Source organism: Marmota marmota, unplaced genomic scaffold (assembly GCF_001458135.2).
Source record: "Marmota marmota marmota unplaced genomic scaffold, marMar, whole genome shotgun sequence".
Lineage (NCBI taxonomy): Eukaryota > Metazoa > Chordata > Mammalia > Rodentia > Sciuridae > Marmota > Marmota marmota.
Window position 1 is genome coordinate 39,552,649 of NW_026000082.1, and position 25,861 is coordinate 39,578,509.

Here is a 25,861-nt window from a genome sequence, read left to right on the forward strand (position 1 = left end):
CTCTCCGGGAGCCCGGCCGGCCCACCCAGCCCCGCCGCCGGCCCGCCCCGCCGCCGGCAGCCGGGACCCCGCGTTTCCTGGCCGCCGGGCCATGGCCTCCGAGTCGGTGAAGGTGGTGGTGCGCTGCCGGCCCATGAACCAGCGCGAGCGGGAGCTGAACTGCCAGGCCGTGGTGACGGTGGACTGCGCGCGCGGCCAGTGCTTCATCCAGAACCCGGGCGCCGCCGACGAGCCCCCCAAGCAGTTCACCTTCGACGGCGCCTACTACATGGACCACGTCACCGAGCAGATCTACAACGAGATCGCCTACCCGCTGGTGGAGGTGAGGGCGCCCCACAGGCCGCCTTCCAGACCCGAGGGGCCTGAAGGGTCAGAGGGCCCCAGGGCCCTGCCCCCAGCCGGGCAAGAAGGCCCTTAGGAGGGGGAAGCAGGTGGCTAGCAGCAGGTTGGTCTGAAGACTTTGTCCAGGCCAGAGACAGCTGGAACCTGCCTACCTACAGTGGCCGTCCAGGTCTCCACTGAACCCAGCGCCAAAGCTGGTCTGGACCCCGTCCTTTCCAGACCCTTTCCTGAAGAACTCCAACTCCCAGGACCCATCTGCCGTCCACCATCATCCCAGACCTTCAGGGACCCTGAAAACTCCAGCCCCTTCCCCAGCCTCCTTGAATCACAAGAGCCTCCGGTCTCCCCTCAACCTCCAGCCCAAGCCATGGCCTACACTTGTTCCCCTTTGAACCTCTCTCCCTGGCACCCTGATCCTCCCCTGGGTCAGCACCTAGTAGTAGCATGGAAGGGTCTCAATGGGCCCTGCTTCTGAGAAGGCTGCAGGTCAGGCTTGTCCTGGAGGAAACCCTAACAGGTCTCCTCTGCCTCAGTATTTCAGGCAAAGGGGGGCGAGGCTTCCTGGCTTTACAGGGCTTTTACCCTCGCTGTTGTGACCTGTGCTCCATAACAGGGAAGGCACTCTCATTTCACACGTGGGGAGACTGAGGCCCAGAGAGAGGAGACTTGCCCAAGCTTCCACATGAGTTTCTGGCAGAGATGGGTTGGGAATGACAGACACCTCCTGTCTCCTGGCCAAGGGTTCCTTTTTTTCCACTGTCATCTCCCTACCACTCAGTGAATTGTTGATTCAGTGACATGTCATGGGCTGTTCCATAAAAAAAGGAACAGTGGGGTGATGCTGTATGCGCCCTCCATCGCTCAAAGCTGTGGGGCTTGGTGGAATAGCTGAGGCTCTGGGAAGTCGTGCTGTGGAGACACTTCAGCTTACTTAACCCAGTGCTTCCAAAACAGATTTGGCATGGCCACTTTGTCTTTTGGCCAGTAGGCCCCCTAACATCCTAAGAGCACTCCCTTTGGCTGCTCCCATCTCTTTTGCCAGGAACCAGTTAAAACCCTGGAGAGGGTTGATGCGTCCTGAAGCCCAGAGCTCCTGGGTGACAAGGACCTGAGCAGAGACGATGCCCAGAGGATGAGGGAAAGTTCCCCTAGGGGATGCTCCTGGACTCTAGGGATAGCCAGGTTATCCTCTGCTGGCCTGGATTCCCAGGCTGGAAGGGACCTGAGAGATCATCTGATCCAGCCCTCCTCTTTCATCGAATCCATGAATGTCCACCAAGTGGACACCAGCCTTCACCTGTGTGTGTCCACTGAATGCAGTTCACTTCCCAAAGTGCCCTGTTTCACCTGGGTTTGTGGGTTCTAGGAAACTGTTCTTCATACTGAGTCAAAGCCCTTCCTGAAGCTCCAGTGACACTTTCAGTGGTCCCTGGCAGATTTGAAGACCATATTCTCTCTTGGCCATGCCTCCTCTAGGTTGTTAGCCTTGCTCCTCCCGGTCCCTCCTCATCCTGGAATATTGCTCTAAGCAAGCCTCTCTCAGGTCCCCAGGAAGCCCCAGCTTGGAGAGGGAAACACCACAGACAAGGTGATGGGCCTGTCAGAGCTGCCCTCCAACTCTTCTTCTCCTGAGTTCTGCAGTGCCAACACCTGCCTCTGGATGGTCCACAGAGCCTCAGACTCTGCCCGTTCTCTCACTCACCCAACTAACTAGCATCTCCATAAAGGCCCCTATTCTAGGCATAGGGAGTGCATATAAAGGAGACCTAGACTCTGCCCTCAGCAAGCTCAAGGTCAGGGGGAAGAGCTCCTAAGCTAACAGTTCAAGGTGATGAGCTAAAGGGAACTAATGGGGAGGACTTCCTTGGGGAAAGGAGGTCTCAGCTGAGACCTGAGAATGAGAAGAGTCAACTAGGCAGGGAGGTAGAGGAGAAGGCCCTGTGGGTGGAGACCAGCATGCAGCATTTGATCTTCATAGGAAGAGCTGGAGTTACCATTCCCGATAAGAAACAGGCCTGGAGAGTTGGGCCTGGAGAGTTAGGGACAGTCCTATCCCAGTACCCAGTTCCTATGCTCTATCTGCTGCCTTCTATTAAAAGAAGCATGCAAATAATATGCAAAACACATGCAAATCACACACCCTCCTCGGCTCTGAGTCCTGCTCCAAGGGCTATCTGGCTGTTGACTTAGGCCCCAGGACAACCTCTAGGAAGCCTTTAGTCCAGAACCCTCCCTTCATTCCTGCCACACGAAGCCCCCAGCACTTCCGCCTTCATTTTCTGCCCTTTTTCTCCCCCACCCCTTAAATCCGGGCTCCATTCCTGAGCTTTTGTCCCTGGGTGACTTTTTCAATTCTCCTGGGTGCTAATCCTCTCCACACTGCCCCTGGTTGACTTAGGATGCCCTCCCTTGTACTCCTCCCTCCTGTCCTGCCTGTGGCCTGGTTGGGGACCCTTCTTAGCCTGCAGCTCTGCCACCTTTCCCTGCCCCTTCACACCCAAGGCCTCAGGGTCACCTCTGCTGATTTGCCCCTGGTCCATGCAGGGGCCACATACCAGACTTCTGCCATGGCCAGGCTGAAGAGGGTGAACCTGTTTTCTGAGACATCAGTGCGGTAGAAACCACAGAACTGGCCCCTGGGACGTTTGGAGGAAGCAGAAAGGGGGTGTGGGGCAACTTAGGATATGTTTTAATTTTAATTTCAATAGTTGGAAAAATATATAATCTTCAATGCAATGTCATGGGAATTATTGCTCAGGATGACACCAGGTTCTGGGGCTAGGGATATAGCTCAGTTGGCAGAGTGCCTGCTTACATGCACAAGGCTCTGGGTTCGATCCCCAGTACCCCACACACGCACACACAAAAGAGTCCATTTCTGGGCCGGGGGTGCAGCTCAGCAGTAGAGCACTTGCGGAGCATGTGTGAAGCCCTGAGTTCCATCCACAGCACATGCAAGAAGCAGTCCATTAACTGCTGATTTCATCAAAACCCTTTAGTGAATAGTAACACAGGTGACGTGGCAGAACTAGGGCGGCAATGCAGAGTGGCAAGCTTTTGTGACTGGCTCCGTGTGTGCTCTTCCTGTGAGGGTCTGGGGGTATCAGTTGTTAGGTGGGACTTTTTCAAAAACTTTGTTTTGCCTTAGAAATGACCTAAAATTTTTTTCTACAGAGAGCACGATCCTATGCAATTTCCTGGGATGATGAAAATGCTCTGTGCCCTCCCTCCAAATGGGGCAAACAGGACGAGACTATGCTACTGAGGAATTTTAATTTCATTTAATTTTAATTAAGTTAAATTTCAGTGGCCACATGTGGCTTGGGGCTACCATACTGGATGGTACAGTTGACAGCATTTTCCAAGGCAAATATCCCGTGAGCCACATACATAATTCAAGTTGCTCTAGTGGCCACATTTTAACAAGTAAAAGGAGACAGTTAAAACTAATTTTAAGAGTATAGTTAACCTGGGGCTGGGGTCGTGGGGCTGGGGTTGTGGCTCAGCGGTAGAGCGCTCACCTAGCGCAGGTAAGGCCGGGTTCGATCCTCAGCACCACATAAAAATAAATAAATTAATTAAAGATATTGTATCCAACTACAGCTAAAAAATAAATATTTTTTAAAAAAGAATTTATAGTTAACCCAAGCTGGGCACAGTGGCGCACGCTTATAATCCCAGCAACTTGGGAGGCTGAGGCAGGAGGATCGGGATCATAAATTCAAGGCCAGCTTCAGCAATTTAGCAAAGGCTCTAAACAATCTAGCAAGACCCTGTCTCAAAATGAAAAAATAAAAAGTCTGGGGATGTGGCTCAGTGGTTAAGCACCCCTGGGTTCAATCCCTGGCACCAGAAAAAAATATATATATAGTGAACCCAATATAAAAAATACCATTTTAAGAAAAAGCACAATAACAAATGTTATCTTAAGAATATTAATGAGATATTTTATATTTTTCCTTCATACTAAATCTTTGAAATCTGGTATGTATTTTACACTTTTGGCACATCTCAGTTTCAATCATCAAAATGAAACAAAAAATAAAGTTGTGTTTAATGGAAGAATATTTTGTATTGCTTCTGTCTTTGTTGTTTTAATTTTGTTTTTGGCACTGGGCATCAAATCTATTGATGTTGTGCCACTGAGTTTCATCCTCAGCCCTTTTTATTTTATTTTTTTTATTTTGAGACAGGGTCTTGCTAAGTTCTGAGGCTGGCTTTGAACTTGCAGTCCTCCTGCGTCACTGGGATCACAGGCCTGTGCCACTGCTGCTTTTATTTTAAAATTTAAATTAATTAAATTTTTAAGAGGCTGAGATGTATCCAGTGGCAGAGCACTTCCCCAGCATGTATGAGGTTGGGGTTTGATCCTCAGCACCACAAAAGAATGTTTTTAGTTAAAATAAATTCATTTCCTCATTTGGACCCGGCACGTGTCCAGTGCAACTAGCAGCTATCCCGGTGCACGAAGCAGCTGTGCAGTGCAGCTGTATTTCTTTTCTTTTTACATTTTATTTTAAAAGTGATGGTGTGATGGTGCACCCCTGTAATCCTAGCAGCTTAGAAGACTGAGGCAGGAGGATCGCAAATTCAAAGCCAGCCTCAGCAATTTATCGAGGCCCTAAGCCATTCTTTCTCAAACTAAAAAATAAAAAGGACTGGGGGTGTGACTCAGTGGTTGAGTGTCCCTGGGTTCAATCCCTAGTACCAACAAAAAAAAATTTGTATTGGTGCATGATAATTATGCATAATAGTGGATCATTGTGCATACTCGCACATGCATATTATATCTCTTTTTATGTAGGCTCTCTTCCTGTTCGGGTCACATTGGTACTGTGGAGCCACTCCATGTTTTCCCAGAGGCTTTATGCCTCTCTCTCTCTCCTGGCCCATGGGTTTGAGAAGCCCAGCCTCAGGACACGGGCTCCTGCCTGTCCCCACTCTGATGAGGTTGGAGGGGTTCCATGCGTGAAGCCCACCTCTCTGAGAAGCTGCAGGAACTCACGCTAGTCACGATTTCCTTGGACAAGGGAGAAGAGCTCATTCATTCACTTCTACCCCATAAAAGAGAAACCTCGTCTTCTTGGGGACCTGTGAATAGCGGCTCCTGCCTTCTTGTCCCTCAGCTCTGGGGGCTGCCCGCTGAGCTCTGATGGGGTCCACAGCAGAGATCCTTCAGTGGAACCAGGTGTCGGTGCCTGGTGGGCCCTTGAGCCCTGGGAGCCGTTCTCTGCGGGCAGAGACCGTGTCCTTGTCCACTCTTCTGTCCCAGCCAGAGCACGGTGCCTGGCACAGAGAAGACAGCCAGTACCGGGGGAATAAGTGTAGAGATGAGTGAAGAATGATTTAGAAACGGCACCCGAGTCGCCTCCAGCCTTCCTTCCCAGCCACCTCTTCTGTCCCCCCTGGCCCCTGCTCCACCTCTGCTCAACATCTGTCCCTTGTGTCTTTGCTCCAGCTGTCCCCTCAACCTGAGGTACCTTCTTCCTGTCACCTGTCAGATCCAAGCTACCCTTTCAGCCCCCCAACCCAGTTGGACCTTTACCACCCAGAAGCCTGTGCCTGGTTCTTGCCATGTCCTGTTTCACTTGTTGGCACCCCTCTCCTGGCCGGTACCTCTGTGGCCTGGGGTCAGCCAAGTGCTTGCCCCCGTGGGAACAGATTCCTACCCCTGGACCATGAACTACCAGAGTTGTACCTTAGGCCTCTCCACTCCTCACCCACGCCCCGGGGTTCATTGGTGGGATACCCAGGGAATTTTCCAGAGTCTGTGGGTCTCTGATTGCCCACCTGGGCCTGGTCATCTGAGTGCCTGGTTTTGGTTTCCTCCCATGCAGGGAGTCACCGAGGGCTACAATGGCACCATCTTTGCCTACGGCCAGACGGGCAGCGGAAAGTCCTTCACCATGCAGGGCCTGCCAGACCCACCGTCCCAGAGAGGCATCATCCCCAGGGCCTTTGAGCACGTGTTTGAGAGTGTTCAGGTATGGGCCTCTCAGAGGGAGAGGGCAGGGCCAGCGCCCCAGGTGGCCCCAGGGTGTTTCTGGCCTGTGCCATGGACTGTGGGATGAGGTCAGAGCCCAGCCTAGACTTGGCGCAGATCAGGGGTGGCAGACGCTGGTTTCTGAAAATCCTGGTGGAAGAAAAACTTAAAGCTGAGAAAATTCTCCAGTCCCACGTCTTCCTCCTGCCATTTTTGGATCTTAGCATTCACTTGACATTTCCCGTGGCTGTGGAGATGGAGCACTACGGCCGAGGTGGTTGTAGCAAATATGGCTCCCTTTGTATCAAGCAGTTGTCACGGACCAAGAAAAGCCCCTTGCGTAATGATCTCACTATCCAGCCTGACCACCACTCAGGGACACGAAGGGGCTGGGAGAGCTGCCAGAGATCAGCCCAGAGTCAGTGCTTGCTCCAGGCCTTACCTGTGGCCACAGTTTCTCTGCCTGAGTAACGGACAGGCTTCTTTTCTTCCCCATGTGGCTTATTGACAGAATTCTGCAACGTGGTGAGGCCTGAAGCTCCCCTGAGCTGGAGAGGTGGGGGGTTTGCCAGAAGGATAGGAGGGCTAGGCCCGGATGGGGACTCCTGTCATGCAAACCTGCGTCACTCCTCTTCCTGTGATTTGCCGGCTGTGGAGGCCCAGGCCTGGCAGCCGGAGGGAGGCTTTGGCCTCAGATGTCTCTGTGTGTCTAATCACCACAGTGTGCAGAGAACACCAAGTTTCTGGTCCGGGCCTCTTACCTGGAGATCTACAATGAAGATGTCCGTGACCTGCTGGGGCCTGATACCAAGCAGAAGCTGGAGGTGGGTACAGACCCAGTCTGGGGAGGCCATGGCCTCCCTTAGAAGTGCAGGGAGCGCAGCCTGCGGTGCAGGGGCTGGTCTAGACCACAGTCAGCCTGTGGGACTTCAGTGTTTTCTGTCAAGCCCACGGTGCAGGAGAGGGGTTCATGGGCCTCCCACCCAGCGCATGAGGGCAGTCTCATCCTGGGCAATGCCATGTCTGTGTGTTCAAACAGATGGAGTTTTGTGATATATTTTTACTTGAAAAAGTGATTTTTAAAAAAAAATATTTATTTTTAGTTGTAGTTGGACACAATACCTTTATTTTATTTATTTATTTATATGTGGTGCTGAGGATCAGACCCAGGGCCTCACACGTGTTAGGTGAGTGCTCTACCACTGAGCCACAACCCCAGGCCCTTGAAAAAGGGATTCTACTTGTAAAAAATAATTATGAAAATCTCTAAGGGCCCTTCATGCTAAAAGAGAAAGCATGGTCCCATTTAATACCTGTGGTAACCTGCTGGGTGAAGATTTTCATTTCTGATTTACCACTGTGGAAGGGAGGTTTAGAAGGGGTTATGAATGCAGGTGCAGGGGTGCACACCTGTTACCCCAGGGACTCAGGAGGAACAAGGCACCAAGGCAGGAGAATCGCAAGTTCAAGGCCAGCCTCAACAACTTAGCAAGGCCCTGACTCAAAAAGAAAAAGAAAAATGCGTGTGGGGTATAGTTCAGTGGCAAAGTGACCCTGGTTTCAATACCCAATACAAAAAGAAAAAAAAGAATAAAAGAAAAAAAAAGGGTCATTAACTCGTCTAAGTTAAATATTGCAGCAGCAGGCTGAACCTAGGTCTGTCTGATTCAAAGTCCTGGGTCTCAAATATGTCATTTTGCTGCTGCTGAGCTCAGGTTCTGAGGCCTTATTCCCTTTGAAAGGGACTCAGGATGGGGCTGCACAGGATCTCTGAGTGTTGAAGAGGGCAGTCGGGATGAGCTGCAGGGCTTACTGGTGCCCAGAGTGAGCGACTTCCTGTTGGGACTGAGAGAAAGGAGGGTGACTGTGATGGGCTGTTGCCGAGTGGAACCCTCCGGGGGCAGCGTCAGGACAGATCAGCAACTCGCAACAGCTTAGAAGGTTAGGGCTGGCTCAGTCGGTGACCCTTGTGCAAATTTCATAAATTGTCTTCAGTCTCCTAAAAGCCTAGACTCAGGATGGCTGATGTCACTTCACAGCAAATGGGGAGCAGAGTTAGATGTTTGGGGTTCTATCCAGATAGGCAGAACCAGGCTGGTCTTTGGGGAGCCCAGGGAGGTCAAGAGACCTGCCAGGACAGGGTGGCCCGTGAGTGGCCGGGCTGGACTCAGGTCTGAGAGCCTTGGCCTTTGCCTGGTGACAGGCACTGTTATGTCTCCTGTCGGAGGCTCCTTATATGCTGATGGGTCTGCCTGGTGCAAGGAGAAAAGAGGCCAGTGGGGGATGCTGACCCCGCTGTGCAGCCAGAGCCCTGGTGGGCCGTCTTCCTGCCATCTTCCCGATGCTCTGGCTCTGCTGCTGCCCATCCGACCAACCCCCGTCGGGGGCCAATAACAAGCCAGTGATTTCAGTTCCAAGGAGGGAGGGACAGTCATCCGTTGATTCATTTATCAACAGAGGCTTACTGGGAAGGCCCTGTGGGTGCCAGGGCCAGGCCACACGCTGCACCAGGAGTGAGCCCCTCTCGCCTCCCAGTCCATCCAGGCCAGGACCCCAGCCCTCCTCCTGCTCGCTCTGCGCAAATGGAGCCGCGCTTCTTCCTCTCCAGGCAGGAGCCCGGCCGCCCACCTGGAGCCTCTGTGCCTTCTCCTCTCTCCTGGCACAGCTGAGTCAGAGCTCAGCCCCCAGACGGGAAGCAGGGCGAGGAGGCAGCACAGGGTGTTGCTCCTGTTGGCACCTCCAAAAGGCCAGGGGCTGGGCCACCTGTTTGCAGCCTTCCATCAGCCCGAGCTGGGGCAGCGGGGCCTCTCCTCCCCTTCCAGGGCCCTAGAAGACCTGGGGACCCAGGAGGCGCCTTCCTGCCGCTGCACACACAGGCTTCAGGCTTGGTGAGCCCGCTGCCTCCCAGGCTGCTGGGGCACAGGCCTTAGGTGCTCCCTCAGGCTGTCCCCGAAGCCTCCTGCTGGAGGGACTGTTCTCACCCTTGACAGTGAGGAGGAAGCTGAGGCTTAGTGCACCTTCCTATGACCAGCCAGGGCTCCCCTTAGAAGAGTGGCAAGGGGTTGAACTCGGGGGCCACACTTCAGCACAAGCTCTTAACCTGGGCCTCACACAGGGCCTGATTTTATAATTAGAGCTCATTGGGTCAGCAAGGGCCTGCAGGTCATTTGGGGAGTGTTAGACTCCCTTCCCCGAGCTCCTGCAAACACACGGGACCCAGCCCGTTGGTGTGTGGTGGGGACGGGCCCACAGGGCTCAAGTTGCGTCTCCCCGCCTGTGTGCTGGCAGAGCATTAGGGCCTGCCCCTCCCCATGGACCTGGGACTGGACCCTGGTCACGTCCCTGTTCCTGAGTTTCTCTCCTTCCCTGTCTCATCCCAGCCGGTTGCCATGGTGACCTTGCTCTGAGCAGTTACCAAGGAAGGGGGCATGCACTGGCCGATCGATGCCCCTTGGCGTCTTCCAGAGCAGGGCGAGAGGATGTGCAGGGGCAGGAGTAGCAGGGAGGATGCCCCTGGGGGCATCACAGGTGAGGGAAAGACTTCCTGGGTCTAAAACAGGGGAGACCCCCTCCTGAGGGATGTCCCTTGGTGGCTCAGGCCTGAGTCAGCTCCTTGTCGTCTTTACGTCCTGGTTCATTGAGCCTCGCTAAGTACCTGCGGCATTTGTTGTAGATCGTTCCCTCCTCAGCCTCGGAACAGTCTTGCAGAATTAGGATTCATCATGGCCACCGCACAGATGAGGGACTTGGGGCCACAGGCAAACGGATTTCCCACCCAGCAAGTCACAGACCAGGTTTCCTGCCTGAGTTTGTCTGACTAAATAAGAAACTGGCTAAATAGGTGCTTCCTGAAGGCAGGTACCCAGCCCCTCCTTGGGCTCGCTGTGCACCAGGTGGGTTCTGAGTTCCTGAGGTGGGCAGCCTCAGATACTTCCACAGAGCCCTGGGCTGGTGTCCAGCCACACCGTTTGCAGGGACTCCTGCTTCTGTCCTTTGTGTTCCTTCTTACCACCACTGCCTAGGACAAGGTCAGCCCTTTGTCACTTCAAGCTGCAGTACTATGGGATGCTCTCTTTACCCTGTCTCTGGAGCCTTCTATCACCTCTAATAGCTGTGCAGCCTTCAACAAGTTGCTTAGCCTCTCTGTGCCTCAGTTGCTTACCCATTGCATGCAGCCCTTCATGCTGGGCCTGGCTGCTTCTGCACTTCACACCTGAGTAGACTGGGCCAGCCTGTGCTTGCCCACACACAGCAGGGGCCCAGCCACTGGGGACCCTTGAAGCTGCCTGGAGCCATGCGTCTGAGCCTTCAGTGTCTCCAAGCAGTAGGGCCATTGGCAGACAAACACCTGTTGTCCTGATTCATTCCGCTCTTGCCAGAGTGGTTTTGTTTCCTCTCACACTTGAAAAATATTGCCTTTCACAGCTCTGTGTCACCGCTAAACAGCGTGGCTGCCTGCAGATCGAGCCGGGAGCTCCCAGATGGCTACCTGGTCCCTGCTATTGCAGTTAGGTTGGGCCGGTTTGATCCTTGGGGGTTCTGGGATGCGATGCAAATGGCCCTTCACCTGCCACCTCCAAGGGCCTGGGGACATCCCCGTGGCCCTGGAGGAACTACAGAGAGGTAATCAGGAGCCACATGGACAGATTGGAGACCAGTCAGAGCCCTCGGGTGACTACAGAATCAGCCCCAGGGAGCTGAAGCCCCCAGTCTGAGAACCACTTCTTGGGAATTATTCTAACAATGACAGCCCAGACCTCAGCTGCATTCAGCAGGCACTTCCCACACACTGGGCACATGCTGAGCATTGTCTGTGCCTTATTTACTGGATCTTTACCATAGTCCCTATGGGATAGGCATCTCATACCCGTTTTACAGATGTGAAAACTGAGGTTCGGGTTAGGTCACTGGCCTGAGGTCTCACAGCAGGCAGGAAGCCAGGGCAGGTGCGCTGCCTGGCCCCGCTGTGCTGCAGGAGGGCCTGGTTGCCTGGATTGGCCCTTCTCTCAGGTTTCTTGGGGATCTCTGATCCCAACCTCGGAGGCAGGAGGTTTTGGCCCGACCTATTCCTCCTGCTACAGCTGAAGGAGCACCCGGAGAAGGGTGTGTACGTGAAGGGGCTGTCCCTGCACACGGTGCACAGCGTGGCCCAGTGCGAGCGCATCATGGAGACGGGCTGGAAGAACCGCTCGGTGGGCTACACCCTGATGAACAAGGACTCCTCGCGCTCCCACTCCATCTTCACCATCAGCATCGAGATCTACACCGTGGGTATGTGGCGGGGTGGGGGCAGGGAGGCCGACCACCTGAGCCAGGTTCCCGCTCCTGCCGGCCCCAGCACTTCTCTCAGGAGCCCTCCAGCCCCAAGGGAAACTGGGAAGAGATGCCCTGACCCTGACCCTGACCGTGGGGAACAGCCGGTGCCCCCTGCTGGGCCCCTGCTTCCTGGGTAAACAGCAGGGCTAAGCCCAGCTCCACTGAGGGCAAGCAGTGGCACTAGGGATTGGCCCGTGCTTAACCCGGAGCCACATCCCCAGCCAGTTCTATTTTTTATTTTGAGACAGTGCCTCACTGAGTTACGGGACTTGTCATCCTCCTGCCTCAGCCTCCCAAGTTGCTGGGATTACAGGCCTGCACCATGGCGCCCAGCCCGGCACTTTTTTTTCCTATGAAATTTTTAGACGTAGTTGGACTCTTCTGCTCTTTGTGGTTCTTTCCTGGCATTCACCCCCCAGGCCACCACCGAGCATTTGCCCCCGTCTCCTCACCATGTCTTTGTGATCGTGTGGCCAGAGGACAGCCCATGGCTCATGCCCTTTCTAACCCCTCCTCAAACAAGGGGTAAAAACTGCCTCTGGCTTTTCAGCGCTGTAACTAATGCTGTGAGGAACATCTTTGTGCTCAAAGCCTTTTCTGCCTTGGGAGGCATTTCCTCAGGTTAGACTCCCGGGACTGGCCTCAGGAAACAAAGGGAACAAACAGGTTCAAGGCTCCTGGTACATTTTGGTACATTCTGCAAATAGCTTTCCAAAGGAGTAGTACGAAGTTTCTACCCCCCTGGGCCCCCCCTCTGCTTTGTGTGTGTGTGTTGGGGGGGGGTGCTGGGAACTGAACATCTCCAGCCCTTGTTTTATTCTATTTTGAGACAGGGTCTTGCTAAGTTGCCCAGGCTGACCTGAAACTTGTCCTCCTGCCTCAGCCTCCCGAGTGGCTGGGATTGTAGATGTGCACCCACCCCCACAGCTCGCCCCCCTCTCTTTTTCCTTTTAAACCTGAAGAACGAAGCCCCTTGCGTGTCCGTCACTCCTGGGTACAGCCAGACTTTCACTGCTGTGCCCATGGACATGACTCAGGCCAATTCTGGTCCAGCCCGTGGGAAACAGGGAGGAAACTCTGTGCCCCGTCCACTCCCTCCCTATCCCGAGTTTGGGCCTAGTTCACAGAGAAGTCAGAAACAAATGATTTTACCCCCTTTCTCTTGGGGAGTTTTGGTGACCTCGTGACCATGACTAAGAACCTCAGTAGCACTAAGCAGCAGGCTGTCGTGGCATGGGCTCTGGCCTGAGCCAGGGGCGCCAGGGTTCTGCGAGTGTGTGCCCTGTGGGACCCCACCCAGTCAGGAGGGTTCAGTCCCCTGCTGGGGAGGAAGGCTGAGCTTTCCAGTCCAGGGGGAAGCCATTTCCTGCAGTTTTGTAGCCACTAAGGGACAGAATCAGGATGTGACCCTCCAGGTCTGTGTCTTCAAAAACCTGTTTCTAAGCCCCGTGCTCCCAGCCAGTGCCTGGCTCTCCTGTCACGCCCAACATCCAAGGTCTGCTCTACTGGCACAGCCCCAGGCCCTGCAGAACTGTCCCTGTTCCCAGAGGAATGACCCCCCGATGTGTGCTGGCCCCAGGTAGATCCTGCAAGAATGTGCCACCATCTACTCTAGTAGATTGCTAGTCTCATTTCATGGATGTGTGAAATTGAGACTCAGAGAGATGCATGGCTCTGCTAACGTCACACAGCAAGGAGGAGGCAGGACTGCATTGGGAACCAGGTCCAAGGATTTCTAAAGCATTTGTGTGTGTGTGTGAAAGAACACAACTCCCTGATGATCCAATCACATCCTTCATCCTCTGCCTTTGGCCTCACAAGAAATCTATAGGAATTGATGTGGTGGCCAAAAGGAATCCTGCTGTCTTCAGAACACTCTGTCCCTCCCAGACTCTGCTCCCTGGAAAAAGATAGCCCTGGGTTCTGGTCTTGGCTCTACCTCTTGGCAGCTGTGTGACCTTGGGAAAGTTACATGTCCTTTCTGAGCCTCAGTTTCCTCCTCTGTAAGATGGACACAATGGTTGCACCTCCTTTGTGTGGCTCCTTTTAGCCTGATGTGAGGCCTTGGGTGGGTGCTGGGCCCTCAGGGCCTGGTGGTGAACTGCCATCGCTCCTGTGGGCTCACCCACGGTCTGCCTCCCGCCTGGCTGTCTGCAGACGAGCGGGGCAAGGACCACCTCCGAGCCGGCAAGCTGAACCTGGTGGACCTGGCAGGCAGTGAGCGGCAGTCCAAGACGGGGGCCACCGGGGAGCGGCTCAAGGAGGCCACCAAGATCAACCTGTCGCTGTCTGCCCTGGGCAACGTCATCTCGGCGCTGGTGGACGGGCGCTGCAAGCACATCCCCTACCGCGACTCCAAGCTGACGCGGCTGCTGCAGGACTCCCTGGGCGGCAACACCAAGACGCTGATGGTGGCCTGCCTGTCTCCCGCCGACAACAATTACGACGAGACCCTCAGCACGCTGCGCTACGCCAACCGGGCCAAGAACATCAAGAACAAGCCGCGCATCAATGAGGACCCCAAGGACGCCCTCCTCCGGGAGTACCAGGAGGAGATCAAGAGGCTCAAGGCCATCCTGGCGCAGCACATGAGCCACGGCAGCCTGGCAGGTGGGCAGCCTGGCGTGGGAGGGAGGGTGGGAGCAGCGCCCACCTCCGCCTCCACCAAGGGCGCCTCGGACATGGCTTCCGCCTGTCCCTCCCCTGGGAAGAGGCCAGTCTGCCTGACCTGTCCCTCAGCCGCATGCCCTTGTTGCCCACTCCCCGCCTCTGGGCTCATCTGTCACCTGCCTGCCCACGTCTCTGGCAGCGTCGTGAGCTCAGCAGCAGGGTGACTCACTTCCCCACGCCCCACCCTGTGCCTCATTAGGCACCTTGTCATTGCGGCTTTCCCGCCCAGGCTGGCTGTCATCTGGCAGGGGATCGTGCCAGGAGTGGGCCTGCAGGGTGCAGCCGGAGGACTCTGGGACCCCCCTGATCTCAGGGGAGCAGAGAGCCTGGGCTCATGCACTCCGGCAGTCCGTCCTGCCCACCTTCCCGTGCCCTCCATCCCACGTGGCCCTCCCTCCGCCCACGCACCTGCCATCACCAGTCACCCAGTTTCCGCCTCGCCTCTCCCTTTTCATCTGCCTCCCGCCTCCCAGCCCTGCACTATCTGCTGCTGCCTGCGCAGTCTCCCCTCCCTCCTCCTCCATCTCCCTCCCTCCTTCCCTCCCCAGTCCATCCGCGCATTCACCCACTCTGACCACCAGCCCCATCCACCGCCACCCACAGACCCATGCTCCACCCTGCCACCCATTCCTCCATCTTTCCTCCCACCCACTGCCCATCCGTCCAGGATTCCCTGAGCACCACCTCTGCGTGTGGCTGGGTGCTGGGGACACAGCGATGACTCAGACCCAGGGTCTCATGGGGCCCTGGTCTCCTGGGCCAGAGGACGCTCCAGCAGACCCTCACACACACGACAGACTGTAGGGCAGAAAGGAGTGTGTGGCCAGGTCGGTCTGGGGGTGGCCCGTGGCCAGTCAGAGAAGGCGCGCAGAGGAGGCCGTGGTGAGCCCAGTCTCTCAGGATGAGAGTGGCCAATGTGGGCCGGAACACGCAGGTTGCTGAGGAACACGGGGCGGGAGGGCGGGGGGGGGCAGAGGCAGTCGGTAGCCAGCTCCCCTCCTGTGGGAGACGCGCTCGGCCCGCCCCGCCTCTCCTCTGTGCAGTGGAAGTGGAGGCCACACTGGCTTGTTTTTGGCGGGGATCTGGGAATGGCCTGAGAGATGCCCATGAGACCTCAGCCTGGATCTGGCTCACAGGCCCCCCAGACAGCCCGTGCCGCCCTGGCCTGGAGCTGAGCCTCGAGCCAGGCCTGTGGGACTCCAGGCTCCAGGAGCCCCCCGGTGCTGGCCAGGCCTGGCTCTCCCTCTGGCTCCTGGCGTGTTTCTAAAAAAAATTTAGCAAAATGTGAAACATTTGTCTGCGTTTGCTGCTCCCAGTCTTTCTCCCCCACTCCCTCTGTCCTCCCTCCAAGGAGCTGTCCTGTCTCTCCTCCCTCCATGGTCACCTCTGGCTTTTCTGGGGTTTCTGGGGGAATCCAGGACCTGGCAGGGGGGCAGCTGAGGCTGGCTGGGTGGAGTAATTCTGCTGGGCTCAGGGAACCCGGGCCTGTCCCAGCTGTGGATTTGGGATCTGGCCTCGTGCCCTCCCCAGCCTGCACCCTCCAACTGTCCCCCTTACGTCGCTCCACTCCAGCCACTGGCCTCTGGTGCAGGCCCAGACCTGCCCCTGGGGCCTTCCCACTCTGTCTGGGAAGCCCTCCCCTGGATTCTGCCTCCTCCTCCTCCTCCTCCTTCAGATCTCTGCCTTCATCTCACCTCCTCTAAGAGGTCTTGCCAGACCACAGTATTCAAAGTGCAGCCCTCCTCAGGGTCTGTACTTCTGAGCCTGCTCCCCGAGGTTGGTTTCTCTGTACACACCTCCTGGTGACAGGTGACACATTTTGCTTGGTTCTGTTTTTGCCTTTCTCCCCTGGTGGAAAGCTCAGCGTGGCTGTGGAGTTTCATCTGCTCTGTCCAGTGCTGCACCCCAGGGTCTGGATGCACCTACAGATTTGTTGGATGACCAACAGAATTTTATATAGAGACGTGTCTTTTCCAAGTGGCTGCGTGACTGATTTCTGCTTAGTTCCTGCAAACCCGGTGCCTCGCTCACGGCTCCTTACCCATGTTTTTCTCCTAGCTATGCTGTCCAGCCAGGCACCCCCAAAGCCTGTCCAGGTTGAGGAGAAGCCCTTGCCCACCCCTGTGATCCAACAAGACACAGAGGCCGAGAAGCAGCTAATTCGGGAGGTGAGGCCTGGTTATGTGGGGGAGCAGGCTTGCAGGGCCCCTAAGGAAAGGGAGGGTGACTGCTGCTTTAGGCCTCGGAGGGCCAGCGAACGCAGGATAGCACCCCCCTCACCTGTCCCATGGGGCTGGGGCCTTCTCTTTGTACCGAAGAAAACTAGGGCTCAAAGAGTTGTCATTGCCTTGCCCAAGGTCATAGCTATGGAGACTCTGAGCCAGGATCTGAACCCAGGTTCCAGGCTCTTGCCTGCAGCCCATGCCTTGGGAACACATGTGTGAGGACAGCAGAGGGCACGGGACAGCCCCAGGAGCGCATCCTCCCCAGGCCTGAGGGGAGGGCTGGATATGGGTGGGAATGAGCCAGGCCAAGGTCATTTGGCCCCGTGCAGGAATCTCTGTTAGCAGCTGCCAGCCAGCCAGGGGCCAAGAGCCTGGCAGCCCAACTGACCAGTGTCAGCATAGTGTTGGCCTCCTAGGAAAAGCTGCTGCTGGGGACATCTGGGTCTTCCACATTGTCTCCCAGGGTCCCTGGGAAGCAGGAGGGCAGGTGGAGAGCTGATGGGCAGAGGGAAGGCTGAGACTCCCGGCTTAGGCTCCCTCCCTGCTCCAGGTGCTGAGCCTGTGGTAGAGGTTGACATTTGATAGTCCCTTTAGGGAAGTGGCTTTTCCTGACAGTGGACCTACTGCCAGGCAGAGCCAACTTTGCAGGGGTCTGTCCTAGCTGCTTCTGCACCTGGGCCCCTGCCACTCAACTATGACCTCAGCTGGGGGCAGCCCTCAGGCCCTGGGTCTGCCTGTGCCAGCTGCGGGGCCTGGTGCCCAGCCTGTGGAGAGTGCAGCTGGTAAGGCCTGGGGCCTGTCTTGTGGGCTGGGGGTCCCGGGAGCCCAGCTGCTCAGTTCACCTTTTCTCCGACGAGTCTGGGGCAGGGTCTGGTGCCAGGTCTGTCTCTGGAGCCCTGGTCTGCCTCTGGGGAGGTGGCAGCAAGAGGGGGCCTTTAGGGATGGTGGAGCACAAGCCCACAGAAGCGAGAGAAGTCAGGTTTGCAGGGCCCCGGGAGGGTGTGGAATCAACTGGTGGACTTTGGTTAGATCCAGGAGGGACTGGCGAGGTGTGTTGGTCAGGAGCTGTGATCACGGCTTCACCAAGGCTGCCCTGTTGAGCGGGTGCCCTGGCTGTCCAATGAGCAGGCGCCACCGCCCCCTAGTGGTCACCATGGGGTAGGGACACCCTTCCTGGCAAGCCACTGTGAGACTGGAGACAGGAAGATGGGAGGGTCCCTCTGGTCCCTGGGGATGGGTGTGGCCAGCGTCCACCAGAGTGTTCTACGTTGCCACTGACACTGAGACTCCCTGATAACCCTGGAGTTTCTGCTCCGAGCCACTTGGAAGGGTTGAGGATGTCTGTCCTCCCTCTTCCCTGCCGTTTGTTCTCCCTCATGACTGTCATATTTACTGCACTTGCCACCTGCCTGGGACTGGGTTTCCTTTCCTCTCCAGCCGGGCAGATGCTCAGGAGGGAGGCCCCTCTGTGTGGTGGAGGAGCTCGGCTAGGAGCCCAGGTGTGGCGAGGCGCTGTCTCCAGTCCACACGGTGAGATTTCCCACTGGAAGATTCTCAGGGAGCAGCCAGCCGTTCATGCCACACGTCAAGTCCTGCAGGGCGCTGTGGCCTCGGCCTGGTTGCTTCAGCTCTCTGGACCCTGACTGCCCTTTGGGCTCTCGTGCTTGCTGCCGGTGTGGGCCTGGGCATGCAGGAGGAGGGCTGTCTTCCGGCGGCTGGGTTGTGTAGCTGGTCACCTGAAGTTGGGGGCTGGCCTTGCTCTCCAGCCCCATTCAGCCCTCTCCAAGCCCACACTGCGCACTGTAGCTGGAGGGCCTGTGGGGCCCAGGGAGGTTGGGGTTAGACTGGTGGGGAGCCTTCCAGTACAGAGGATGGCAGAGAGTTGGGGACTGAAAGGCCTCCAGGCTCTGCTCCAGAGGTGCCTGATGGCCACAGGGGGAGCTCGGCTGCCTGCAGGTGGACGGGCAGGTGACAGCGCCCATGGCTTCGGTGTTGCCGTGTTGCAGACGCAGGAGATGTGGGGGCGTGCAGAGTACAGAGAACAGATGAAGACGGTGGGGACAGGGCAGGGTGCTCAGCCACTTAGAGGCCCCGAGATTCAGGGCCCCTCGTTTAACAGTGAGCAGGGTGGCTCCGCTGCGCGTTCCCAGGCTGGCTTTTCTGGGGCGCAGGGCTTGGTGGCTGAGGCCGGGCTCACCAGGGTCAGGCCTATGTTGGGAGAAAACTGCAAAGGACTCAGGGTGACAAGCGGGCGCTGGCTCAGGAATGAGGGTGCGCTGGCTGGGATTCTCAAGGAATCAAGGATGGGGGTGGTGGGCGGTCTCCCAGGCTGTCAGAGAGCTGTTGGTGGTGGAACCTCCCCGGGCCTCGGTGACACTGCAGCTATTACCTGAAGTACAAATGCATCTGAGGATGGGCTGAGGGGTGTCCAGGGAGTGCACATCCAGGGGGAGATACAGAGAAGACGGGGGCTAAGAAGACGATGCAGTGGCAGAGTGGCAGGGGTCTTCCAAGAGTGTGGTGGGGACATGGCTGAGGGGCACTATTAAGCTGAGGCCTGGGGAGAAGCTTGCTAAGGAGCAGGAGAAAGTGCTGTGTCTGGGTTGGCAAGTTACTGGTCACCCCCCAGTGTGGCAAAAATGAAGAGTGATTGGGCTGAGATATGTGGCTCAGTGGTAGAGCACCCCTGGGTTCAGTCTCCAGTATAGGCAAAAAAAATAATAATAATAAATTCTTTATTCTGGATAAAAGTCTCTTACCAGATTTATGTTTTGGAAATATTTTCTCCTATTCTGTGACCTTCTTGTTAGTAAGTCAAAGTTGAAGAGTTAAAAAGAGAGTCCCTTCCTGGACTTGGGGTGCAGCTCAGTGCTAGAGCGCTTGCCTGGTACATGAGGTGCCCTGGGTTCCACCCCAGAACTGCAGGAAGCAAAACGCACAGGGCAGATTCAGAGGGGTGATCCCCGGCCAGGCTGCACAGGGGGCTTAATGTTCTTCTTTTGATCACTTGTATTTCCTGTGTCATTTTTTTTTTTAAATTTTATTTATTTTTTCAAAGAGAGAGAGAGAGGTAGAGAGAGAGAATTTTTAATATTTATTTTTTAGTTATCGGCGGGCGCAACATCTTTGTATGTGGTGCTGAGGATCGAACCGGGGCCGCACGCATGCCAGGCGAGCGCGCTACCGCTTGAGCCACATCCCCAGCCCTCCTGTGTCATTTTAAAAAATATTTTTTAGTTATACATGGACACAATATCTTTATTTTGTTTATTCCTTTTTTTGTGGTGCTGAGGATCGAACCTAGCGAGGCACGAGTTCTGCCACTGAGCCACAACCCCAGCCCCTTCCTGTGTCACTTGAGTAAACACAGGGAACACTGAGAGCCAGGTGGTGAGTGGTGGTAAAGTGCGGGCCCCTGCTTTCCCCCTGACCCCCAGGAGTACGAGGAGCGCCTGGCCCGGCTGAAGGCTGACTACGAGGCAGAGCAGGAGTCCCGGGCCAGGCTGGAGGAAGACATCACTGCCATGCGCAACTCCTATGATATGAAGCTGTCCACGCTGGAGGAGAACCTGCGGAAGGAGACAGGTGGGCACGCCCACCCCCTTTAGAACCAGCATTTATAGACTGCGCTCCACACAGCAGGCCCCACTCTGTTTAATCCTCACACTGGCCCACAGGTAGGTCCACAGTTACCCTCATTTTGTAGATGAGGAAACGGAGGCCCAGAGAAGGTAAGTAACCTACTTAACCTGGTAAGGTGAAGTCAGGATTTGATCCCAGGCCACCTGGCCCCAGACCAGTGTTCTCACAGTGATGCCGCATGTCCTGGTGGCTTGGCCACAGGCTGGCCCAGCTCAGGGCTGACTTGTAGGTGTGCAGTGTCACCCTGGTTTGAGAATGGAGTCCCTGCCCCAAGGTTCTGCGTCTTCTACAGTCTCCTCTTATTTTTGAGCCCGTTTCCAAAGCAACCACATCCCACAAGGATTCTGATCATTAGCAAGTGTGAGCTTCTGTGGAAGTTCCTGTCTTTGTTTTGACCTTTTAGGATGCTCCCTTCATGAGTATCATTCAAACCCCCAGGCTACCAGGCGGCTGGGCCCGCCTCGTGCTCACCCAGGATGGCAAAACCCGTCTCCTGTGAGACCCAGTCGGGCTTTCCGGGGTGCGGGGTACTGTGTGGGTGCTCTGTCGCCCTCTCCTCACACCTACCCCAACCTAGGGAAGTAGGACCCCCCAGATCCTCACCTAACAGGCTTGGAAACCAAGGCTCAGGTTCAGGCCACTAGCCAGGGAGAGCACGTCACGTTTCAGCAAAGGGAATCAGGGCCAGAGTTGGCGCTCACCTGGAATCCCAGCAACTCTGAGGCCGAGACAAGAGGATCAGAGTTTGAGGCCAGCCTCAGTAACTTAGAGACCCCCTGTCTCAAAATAAAATGAAAAGGGCTCAGTGGCTGGGTGCTTGCTCATCATGTTCAAGGCCCTGGTTCCATCCCCAATACTGCAAAAAAAAAGTGTGTGTGTGTCGGGGTGGGATGGGGATCAGGACCCTCTTCGGGAGCCTAGAATATAAGCAATAAAGAAATGGATGGGACGTTAAGGGGTCATCTGAAGCCCCTGAGTTGGACTGTGTGAGCTCTGTCCCAGCTGGGAGGGAGCCTTGGCTCTTGACAGAGATATAGAAAAAGAGGGAAGGGGTAGCTTCTAGCATTTTCCGTCCTTCATAGTGTTCCTTCCAGTTTGAATATTAGGCCTCCAAGGACCCTTACTTGGTTTCTGGAACACGCATCCCGGGTTCACTTACCTTCCGTGCACAGGCACCCGGAGCTGGGCACCCCATGGGGGCATATGGGAGCACCAGGTGTGTTCTCAGCCCTGGAGGGAGGGAGACCCATGGGGCCACCTGCTAAGTTGAAGAGCATTCCTAAGTCAGGGGAGGTAGGGAGAGCCTGTGCTTAGTGGCTGGGGAGATCCAGGAGCAGAGAGGGCATGGTGCTGGTCAGCAAAGGCTTCCTGGAGGAGGAGGAGGAGGAGGGAGGCTGGGTTTGAATTATGACGGAGAGAGGACATGGGGCAGGGATGGACGGCAAGCTGGACTCCAGGGACCCCGGAGGCTCTGAACCTTCAGCTGGCTTCCTGGAAACAAGGGCTTGGGGCCGCCTTCCTGGGGGCGGACCCCTCCCCCTCACTCTGTAGAAAGCTGCAGGACTCTCTCCGTTTTTGCAGAGGCTGTCCTGAAGGCAGAAGTCCTCTACAAGGCCGAGGTCATATCCAGGGCCAAGTTTGCCAACACGACCGAGCAGCCACCAGCGTTCCAGTACGAGCTGGCGGCAAAGCCCGAGGTCTTCTCCATGCCCCAGGAGCCCTCTAAGTGTGAGGTTTTCTGGGAGTCGGAGTCATCCCCGCTGGACTCCTCCATGTCTGAGGCCTTACCTGGTGCCGAGGAGTTCTCCAATGGAGAGTTCTGTGTGCCCGAGGAGGAGCCCAGGGACAAGTACTTCCTGGATGACTATCTAGGCCAGGCGGCCGCTGGGCCCCCGCTGGAGGAAGAGAGCGCTGTCCAGGGGGAGGGACTGTCGATGCTGCCGCTGCAGCTGTTGCCAAGCCTGCAGGACCCATTCGCCGAGGTGGAGCTCAAGCTGGCCAGACTGTCCTCCACTGTGGCCAGGATAGACGTTCCCCAGCCAGGAGCACCCCAGGTCCCCGAGCAGGTAGCTGATATAATGCATGAGGCCCACAAAAACTGAGCAGGCAACCCTGGCTGACCTGCTGCTGTGGCAGTGCCTCTGCTGGGCCTCCAGCATCCGTGGCTGGCCGGGGGCACCAGGGTCCACAGGCCAGTTGGAAGGTTGGGACGGAGGTGCAGGTTATCCAGATAGATGCCTGTCTGGTGAGGAGGGCACCTGCCCAGGGACCCTGCTGAGGGTGGGCCTGAGAGACCAGGTGGCCTGGTCCACCCTCATGTGCTCGCAGGCTCAGGGCAGCACGCTGGATGGGGGAGTGTCGACCCCTGGGGCTTGGATCCTGCTCTCCCCTTCCTGATCCTCCGTCGTGGTCCTTTCCCTCCTCAACCCTCCTTTTTATGTTTTGAAAAAATGTTCTTCTTCACTCCTGCTGAGTCTCTGCTCCCCTTTCCTAAGAGAGAGAGAGAGAGAGAGAGAGGGAATGAGCTCAGGTCCTCGAAATCCCAGGCCCACACTCCCTCAGTTATGTGACCCAGGACCTTTGCCTCTCCAGACCTCAGATTCCTCCTCTAGAAAATGGGGTGCTGGGTGTTTGGCATGAGATCATGGAGGGCACAGGCCCTGTCTTCCCTGCTCTTCTCTCCACCCCTTGGGCCCTTCTCTCCGCAGACAGGCAGAGGCGGCTGTGGGAGCGGGAGCAGCCCAGGGGAGCTGCAGCAGAGGTCAGGGGCAGTGGGGGAGTAGAGGATGGTTCTGGCCCAAACCATCCCTCTTCCCCCCACCCTTTTCTCCCTGGAGCACCCCTCCCCACCAGAACTGCCGGAGCCCAGTGACACCAGTTCGGAAGCAGAGGTGTCAAACAGTGACCTCCCACTCAGCACCCTGAGTATCTCCCTGGCCCTCTGCGTGACGTGCTGGGCTCCATTCAGCTTTCTGTGAAACGCAGGCTTGTCCCCTCCCTCCCTGGGCTTTGGTCTCCTCTTGCATGAGACAGGGACTATCATCCAAATCAGAGGAAGCACTGCTTTTGGTTGATGTAAATGAGACTTTCAGAATTCCTCAGCTTCTCTGTGTGCACTGGGTCAGGGCTGGTAGCCCCTGAGCACCATCAGGAACCCCTCCAGGGCCGTGGAACCCGGTTTGAACCTGCCCTTTCTCTTCTGCTTAAGACAGCAGAGCCCCTGGGGGAGTGCCAGGAAGCCTTTACCTTACCCACTCTTATGGAGGATGCTGACAGTGGGCTGTGCCCTTGAGCACTGAGTGAGGCTGGCATACAGCTGGCTCAGTAGGTGGTAGAGTGACTGGAAATCCTGGTTAGGAGGTAACATTGAGGGGGGGACCCAGGCATGAAGGGAGGGGCCAGGAAGAGCAACAAGTACCAAGTCCTGTTACTGGGAAGCCCTTGACTTTCGTAGCAATACAAAATGGTGCTGGGGTGGTTGAAGGGTGGACAGGATAGGGGTAGTGCTATGGATATAGCAGCCATGTTGGAAACTGGATTTTCCTGTGAATTAACTCGACAGGAAGCCATGAAGGGTTCCTATCAGGAAAGGGACATTGTGATCAGTTTATATTTTTTAGAAATTGCCCTGGTTGCCGTGTAGAGACGGAATTGTTGGGGGTAAGACAGTAAGCTGGAACCGTTTTGGGGGTGCTGATGTGTCAGTAAAATTTCATTTAGGTACAGTATTTTTATAACTGGGTATAGGTTGAGTATCCCCTACCCTATCAGAAATGCTTAGGACCAGAAGTGTTTCAGATTTTGCAGTTTTTCGGATTTGGGGATGTTTCCATAAACTTTAACAGTTGAACATCCCTTATCTGAAAATCGAAACCTAAAATGTTCTGATATCTGAAACTTTGAACATTATTAAACTCAAAACATTTTTAGATTTTTGGAGCATTTTGGGGTTTTATGTTTGGATTAGGGATGCTCAGCCTGTGTCTCTGAGCCAGAGGTGATCTGTCCCAAACCTTGGCGGGGGGGGGGGTGTCCCTTATTGGGAACCTGCAAACTTGCCTCTAGGGCGGCCTTCCAACCCCGTCTTGATTTCTCCCTGTGTTCAGGAAGTGGATCTAGTCACAGAGGTGACAAATGAGATGGAGTCCACAGCAGAGCCTAGCTCTTGGATGGAGGCTGAGGCCGAGGCGGCCCAGGGGACCCAGCCTCAGCCCCTGCATCCTGTGGGGAGCTTGAGAAAGGAGAACGTGGGTGTGGAGGTGGCTGTGCTGACTGAGGAGCTGCTGGATCAGCAGAAGGTGCTGGCCCGGTAAGCACTGCTGCTCAGGCAGGGGACCCCACAGGAGGGCGGCAAGGAGCAGTGGCTGGTCTGGGGTGGGTGGGGTGTGCCCGAGAGCTTCTCCCCATGTCCACTGATCTGCGCCCTGCTCTCCCTCCACTGGGCTCAGGTGTCAAGGTGTCGGGGTGCCACAGCTGGCTGGGCAGGCAGGCCTCCGCACTGAGCTATGTTGGCTGCCCCCAGGTTCTGGTCAGGCATCTGCTGGGGAGCAGCAGCCCTAGGGAGAAGTAAAGGGGCCATGGTGGCCCAGCCTCCCCAGCCTGGCTCTCTCTGGGTCCTAGCTGAGTCCCCAGTTCCTCTGGCTGGCCTCCACTGCCCTCCATGATGTGGGACTCACCTGCCTTGGGAACAAGCCACCCCAGGGCCCCTGGGACCTCCTGGAGAGCTGGGCTGTCTTCAGTTATTTCATGGCTTTGTCAAAGTCACTGTCCTGAGCCCACCACTCACTTCTGCTGATGGGGATCCCATTAGCCCAGCTCCAGGACAGTGGGCCAGGCTCAACTTCCTCCTGATGTCCGCACCACAGTTCAAGCAGGATCTGAGCTCTGGGCACCAAAAGGCACCCAGAATAGGGTGCTGCTGGGTCTTCATGGACCTCCCTTCCGGGGGTGCTAGACATCCAGGCTCTGGACCTGTGCCTGCATCTGGGCAGAGGGAAGCTAACAGGTCCACAGCCCCACTGCCTGGGCTCCCTGCTGCCCCCTGCCCCTTCAGGCAGACTTTCAACCTCCCTGGGCCCGGGCTTCTCATCTGTAGAATGGGTGACCTCATCGCCCGCAGCTTGAGGAGCCGGTGAGGGTAAACAAGGCAGCGTCCAGAGGAGGCCCCCGCTTTCCTTGTGGCTATTCTCACAGTGGGGTTTGGAGTTGAAGGTCTGGGAAGGCTTCACAGAGGGGGACTCCTGAGCAGGGTGTGCCGGCCACATGCCCCTGGGTAACGATCTGCGTCTACAGCGGAGTGAGCTGGCAAACTGCTGGGAGGAGCTCTAGCCACAAGCTGGGGTGAGCCTGGGGTGTGTAAGGAGAAAGAAAGAGGGGCCCTGGTGTCCCTAGGTGGGTTCTTCATCCTCATGGGGTCCCAGAAGGACTTTTAGCAGAAGAGGGGCTTGGACATGGTCCCCTTCTGCCTTGCTGCCAGGGAGCCTAGAGGACACAGCCACCCCAGGGCCTGGCTGCCCTGAGTTTCTTTCTCCCCCTCCTTAACACACACACACACACTCCTTTGGAAGGAGGCAGGGCCTAAAACGTTTCTGTGGTGCTTAGACAGTGGAGAGCCCGTGGGCCTCTGTAGTTATTTAACATTTGTCCTTTTTCCATTTCTTTTCTTTTTTTTTTTTTTTTTTGC

At 56.1% G+C, this 25,861-nt stretch overlaps 1 protein-coding gene across 17 annotated transcripts in view; it reads left to right on the forward strand.

The window, feature by feature from the left end:
- The first annotated feature begins 42 nt into the window (after positions 1-42).
- Positions 43-25,861, forward strand: part of Kif17 (kinesin family member 17) — a 44,123-nt gene continuing 18,304 nt past the window's right edge. For 14 of the 17 annotated variants that reach the window (XR_007352211.1, XR_007352213.1, XR_007352206.1 and 11 more), the window contains exons 1-10: positions 43-322; positions 6,180-6,326; positions 7,048-7,149; positions 11,407-11,596; positions 13,799-14,251; positions 16,370-16,479; positions 19,974-20,121; positions 21,760-22,244; positions 23,016-23,099; positions 24,285-24,487. Coding sequence is in view for 9 of the 17 variants with exons in the window: in XM_048816172.1 (XP_048672129.1) it covers positions 92-322; positions 6,180-6,326; positions 7,048-7,149; positions 11,407-11,596; positions 13,799-14,251; positions 16,370-16,479; positions 19,974-20,121; positions 21,760-22,244; positions 23,016-23,099; positions 24,285-24,487 (2,153 nt within the window). In the remaining 8 variants the exon portion in view is untranslated. The remainder of the gene's footprint in view (positions 323-6,179; positions 6,327-7,047; positions 7,150-11,406; positions 11,597-13,798; positions 14,252-16,369; positions 16,480-19,973; positions 20,122-21,759; positions 22,245-23,015; positions 23,100-24,284; positions 24,488-25,861) is intronic. The other 3 variants (XM_048816175.1, XM_048816176.1, XM_048816174.1) reach the window with 2 other exon arrangements.